The sequence below is a fragment of the Halyomorpha halys genome, unplaced genomic scaffold (genome assembly GCF_000696795.3).
Source record: "Halyomorpha halys isolate HHAL.00 unplaced genomic scaffold, Hhal_1.1 Scaffold727.1, whole genome shotgun sequence".
NCBI classification, from domain to species: domain Eukaryota; kingdom Metazoa; phylum Arthropoda; class Insecta; order Hemiptera; family Pentatomidae; genus Halyomorpha; species Halyomorpha halys.
The window spans coordinates 143,767-149,634 of NW_027107768.1; the positions used below are offsets into that span (position 1 = coordinate 143,767).

The following is a 5,868-nucleotide window of genomic DNA, read 5'->3' on the forward strand; positions in this document are numbered from 1 at the left end:
TATATATATATTGTAATATCCTCTTTTTTAATCAATAGTTGATATTTATAGATAAATGATTTTAGTTATGTTTTTATTTTATGTATATCGTTTTAGTATTGTTTATTTGTTATTTTAAATCAAAAAGCAAGCTAACCAGTTTTCATTGTTTAAAATAAATACGCTGTTCAAAACAAGGAAGATGGTTTGCTTCCTTCCGAAGTGTTCGCTGAATTGTTTGTGTTGAGATAGATTGAAATTTTTCAACTTTTGTTGTTTCTATACGATAATTATAGAAAAAGAATAATCAAAGAAGAAATAGAAGAACATAACAATTATCAATAAACTATTTACATCGTAAATCATAGCAAATAAAGCAGAGCGATTGTACTACAATCAATTATTTTTGGATCGACCAGTAAACATTGAAGATAGAAGAGAGGAAACAGGGACTCTTGATTTGGCTGACCTGGTGAGAGGACGATGGTCAGCTAGAAGCGGGAAGGACTGGAGGCCATTGTTAGGAGTAGGATATATCATCGACAAGAATATATCAACAATTATCAATCATCAGGGAAAGATGTGTAATTGGTTAGTTTTGTTTCTGACTGGAATTTATTGTATTTGTGAAATAGCTATTAATTAAGTTTCAGTGTATAGTAGTAGTAATAGTAAAGATAACAGGAGTAACATGAATAATATAAAGTGAAATAAGGTAATTTAAAAATCGGAAGTGAAAATTTACAAAATAAAAAAATATATATAAAAAAGTACAAGGTGAGATGTAAAAAGAAGTACATAAACAAATTAAAAAGAAGTAATAAAGTATAGAAATAAGTGAAAAATTGTGATAGAATGTTAACAATATAGGTGATGATAATGATAAGTGAAATAAGTTAATAGAAACATGTGAAGCAAAAGTTTACAAAAAAACAAAACAAAGTAAATGTGAAAGTTAATAAAACATAGATGAATAAATATAAGTAAATGCAGCAATAGATAATATAAGTGATAGAGAGATAATAAACAGGTGAAAAACAAAAGTATAATAGAAAAATTTTTGGTGATGATAATAAAATGAGCGTAAAATTATTTAGTCTTAATTAAGTTTAATATATGGCTGTAGGTACGTGAGATACAGTTTTTATCGATTTTGACTCTTTATCGAATTTGACCCTTGACTCAAAATTTCTATAACATATTTACATTTTGATTTTAAGTCCACTAACAGATTTTTTTTATTTATTTTCTTCCACAGTGCATTCAATAATTTTTCCGGACAATTTAGATATTTGCTGTATTAAATTAGTTTCCCTATTATATAGACCCCATCACCAGGAGGCACTTCAAATAAGTCCATGTAAGTAGCCACTTTCCCACCGTCAATGAGGTGATCACGTTCATAATACAGAGATTAATGTCCTGCAAGCTAACTGATGAAGAGAAATCACGAAGGAACAAATTGATCTAATCTCCAATAAAATAAAGAGTTTTTAAAAGTATAGGTACAGATAATGTAACTCCATGTTACCTCGACAGTGGCAATTAGGTCAAACCTAAAAATCTTCTTGGATGTGTAACATTCATTATATCCCAGAAGGGTTTTTCCAAAGAAAGAAGATATACCTTATGTTACTAATAAAGGGGAAAAGGATAACCAAACAATGTTGCATCTTAATGGACAAATGGTCTTCTGGACACTGAAAAGGGTAGTGTGTCACATCAACTGGAGTGAAGAAGCCAGAGGATTGTCCAATAACCAGGACAGATTTGTATAATGTTAGTTACCAGAAAAGTACCACAAATATTCTGTTATCTATGCAAATGAGTGATGCTGCTGTTGGCATAATTACTGGTCTGGAGAGGATGCCATTATAGGAATCAAAACATACAAAATAAAGTATTAAAGAAAAAAAATTATAATTTATTAACCTTGTTACACAATAAAGAGTTCATTAAACTACTAACTATAGTACAATAATAATAATAATTTAAACACACACACATATATGTATACATGTACCACATACCTTGCTGAGATTCTATTAAACACGGCATTGAAGAAATTTAAACTTAAAGCAAATAATACTTTTGTGGCTAAGTTTTTTAACTGGACAGCATTTGGGTTTTCATTAGAATCTGGAAAAAAAAATAATAAGGATGGTAAAAAGATTTAAAAAAGCATTTATTATAAAGAGGACTAAAATTGTGTTCTTTATACCAAATACCAACTTGAAGACAATCTCTTAAAGATAAATTTAACTGTTACAGATACAAAAGAGGTTAGGTTTTATAATAAACCCTATAGATAACTAGATAGCAAATGTACAAGACAATTGTAGCCAGGAAGGCATTTTTTAAATAGGGAAAAGAAAACTACTGATGCAAAGAATCCCATTATGAAACCTTTACATTAATCTATTTTCTTTTTAAACTTTAAAGCACTATTAATTAGATTAAGGGATGAATGAATGAAACAGATTATTACAGAAACAGAAAAAGTATAAGATAGGCAATAATAATAATTACCTATGAATTGGCAAAGTTCTCTTAACAAAAGTTTTACATTCATTGCTTCATCGAACTTTGCAGTATCCTTTGGTAAATTGGAAAGACATTGCTCCAACGTATCAAGTACAATTAACAGTGATTCATAACAATTTCGTTCAATATCTGCACCATGGGGACGAGGCACTGAGTTAACTGAAATATACTGTGAACAAATTGAAAATAAATGTTTCTTTTTTTAAATTATAACATCATTTAAAAAAAGTTATAGATAGACTTTGGATCACGCAACTGTGGGTAAACAAAGAATTTTAAGTAAAAATTATAAAAAGGCCATATTATGAAGGTTGAAAAAAAAACAAACGTGAACTTGTTTTTAAAAATTCATTAACATTAGTAAATGGTTAAACAAAAGTGGATCATCTTTCAACATAATCACCCTCCTTACTAACACATTTTTTCCAATAAATCAGAGGTTTTTTTTTTTTGTTCCTTTACTGTAAAAAGTAAAAATTACCTTTACTGTCTACTTGAGCCAGTTGCACACGAAACAAACAATTTCCTCATTGTCTGTGAAACACTAGCCCCCTAAAGCCTCTTTCAATGATCCAAACATGTGATCACATGGAAATAGATCTGGACTATATGGCGGATATTCAAGTGTTTTCTAGATCATTTTATAAAGCTTTTGGCATGTCAGATGAACAGTATAGTATAGAACTTTTTCAGTACAGGTACATTCCTGACAATATACAAAAATTCTTGCAATACACTATTACTAACCTATTAGTACAAGAGCCCAAGGGGAGAAAAAAGGCAGTTATCTCACCCCAATTTTTGATTACTTTAATGAAAACTATGTATAATTAATAGTCAAAATTGATGAGTCTGCCAAGTATAGGTAGGGGGAATAAAAAATAGTGGCTATTTCTAAGCGATAAAAAAATCTAATTTTTCATTCGGAGCTCTATATCTTAAAAATTAGAAACAACACAAGAAAACCTAAGAGAACGTCATTTAAAGAAGAGTAAATGTACTAAAATATGAGCCCTAATACAGTTATTTATGTTAAACAGTTTTCAAGATATAGCTTTTTAAAAAGCAACATTTCATAAAAATGTTGTATGGGACGTACTGAAAGATCAGTAATTAGTGAATTTATTTTGAAAAATTTATATCTCAAAAACCATTTGATGTACAGATGTCTATTAGCACTCATATTAAAGCAAGTTTAATGATCTATAAAGTAGTTTATTATGTTTATCTTCGTAGGAGTAATAGTTTACATGAAATTACCTAAAATATATTGAATTATAGTTGTTCAGACAAATTTTCATTTGCCAAATTTATGTGAATATCATAAAAACTACTACCCCTATGAAGATAAGTGTCATAAACTACTTTATAGTGAGTTAGATTTCCTTTATTTTGAGTGTTGGCAGACATATGTGCGTCTTATGGATCTAGAGGTATATTTTTTCAAAACTCCAACATTTCATACCAACAACTAGAAATTAAGATTTTATGAGAGTATTTTGTCAAATATCATAAAAACTACTACTCCTACAAAGATAAACATAATTCACCATTTTGTAGCAATTTTAACTACCTTTAATTTGAGTACTGGCAGACATCTGTACGTACAATGGTTTCTGAAATGAAGTTTTTCATAAATCAAATTTATTGTCCGAACAACTATAAATCAATTTATTTTAGCAAATATCATGAAAACTACTATTCCTATGAAGGTAATGGTCCTAAACTTCTTTAGAGTCCATTAAACTACCTTCAATTTGAGTGCTAATAGACATCTGTACATCACATAGTTCCTGAGATATAAATTTCTCAAAATAAATTAACTACTAATCTTCCAGTACATTTTTAAGAAATTTTGCTTTTTAAAAAGCTGTATCTTGAGAACTATTGGACGTAAACAGCTCTTTTAGGGCTAATATTTCAGAAAATTTACTCTTCTTTAAATAATGTTCTCTTAGATTTTCTAGTGTTGTTGGTAGTTTTTAAGATAAGCAAGAGCTCCGAATGAAAAATTAATGTTTTTTTAAGGTTTTGAAACAGGCGCCATTTCTTATTCTCCCTACCTATACTTGGCAGACTCATCAATTTTGACTAGTAATTATACCTAGTTTTCATTAAAGTAATCAAAAGTTGGAGTGAGATAACTGCCTTTTTTTCTTCCCGGCTCTTGTACTATATGTCTTGGCTTGAAGTCCCGCAACAAAATTTCTTACTTTTTCTCTAATTTAAAAGATCTTATTCCTTTCTTACACTTATAAATTATTGTATTAAAATTAAACATTTATGTATACTTTATTAATATGATTTGGTAACATAAATTAAATCAATATATAGAATGGGGAACAAAACAGAAACTGTTTGTCAGACTGACTGACCTATGAAAGTGAGGTAAAAGATTTTTTAGGAGTGAAACAAAGTTGATAGTCATTTTTAGCATCTCAAAAAAAAAAAAAAAACCTTAAATAGGAATTTTTGAAAAAATCGGAAAATAAACATAAATAAATATAAATAGATGGTAACATAAATGTTAACAACTAGATTCGCTGTATAATCGTTAATACTGGTCCAATTTAGATGATTTTTATTTTTTATTTTAGACAATGTGATTATCTATGGTATTTAAATATATATCAGGGAGTGGTAATATTTATAAAATTTGAACAGTTTTAATATATTATCCCTCACTTTAACATTAGTACTATATTGAAACAATTCAGAACTATCGACCTAAGAAAGTGTGGTAAAAGATCTTTTAGGAGTGAAACAAAATTGATATTCATTTTTAGCACCACAGGAAATCCTTAAATACAAATTTTCAAAAAATAAAATTTTTAAGCACAGACTTTTCATCCTACATCGGCCTTTAATTTCTTTTGAAAAATCAAAATAAAACTTTGAAAATTTTAGCTTTTTTTGAAATACATATTTTGCCCTTATAAGGGCATTAAATCTACATTTTGTTAATGTAAATTAAAAGAACAGACATTCATCTACATTCTATTAACATAGGAATTGAATAAAATGCACAAGAGATATGAACGATTATATTATATGAACAATAGTCGACAGAAGAAAAAAGAAATTCTACAAATAAATCAATGTGAAAAATTTACAATTTTTTAATTTTCAGAAAGTAAATGGGTCCAGTAATTCAAAAGTTTATTGAAGACTAAGATTCGACCATTCCCTGTTATATACATATAGACTAGCTGACCTCACCTATAATGTTCCGCTATTGCTATATTTGAGGATACTTCATTATAATGCGTTGGCAACAAAAATTGAACCAATATAAGCGATAGCATTCATTTTCAGCACCTTTGTGCTAAGATTCGACCATATATA

At 28.4% G+C, this 5,868-nt stretch overlaps 1 protein-coding gene across 5 annotated transcripts in view; it reads right to left on the minus strand.

The window, feature by feature from the left end:
- The window catches only part of LOC106685731 (neurofibromin), a gene marked incomplete at its 5' end in the record, with an annotated part of 167,063 nt that overhangs the window by 136,675 nt on the left and 24,520 nt on the right, over window positions 1-5,868 (minus strand). For all 5 annotated transcript variants that reach the window (XM_067046112.1, XM_067046110.1, XM_067046111.1 and 2 more), the window contains 2 exon segments: window positions 2,010-2,118; window positions 2,509-2,692. In XM_067046112.1, the coding sequence (XP_066902213.1) occupies window positions 2,010-2,118; window positions 2,509-2,692 (293 nt within the window).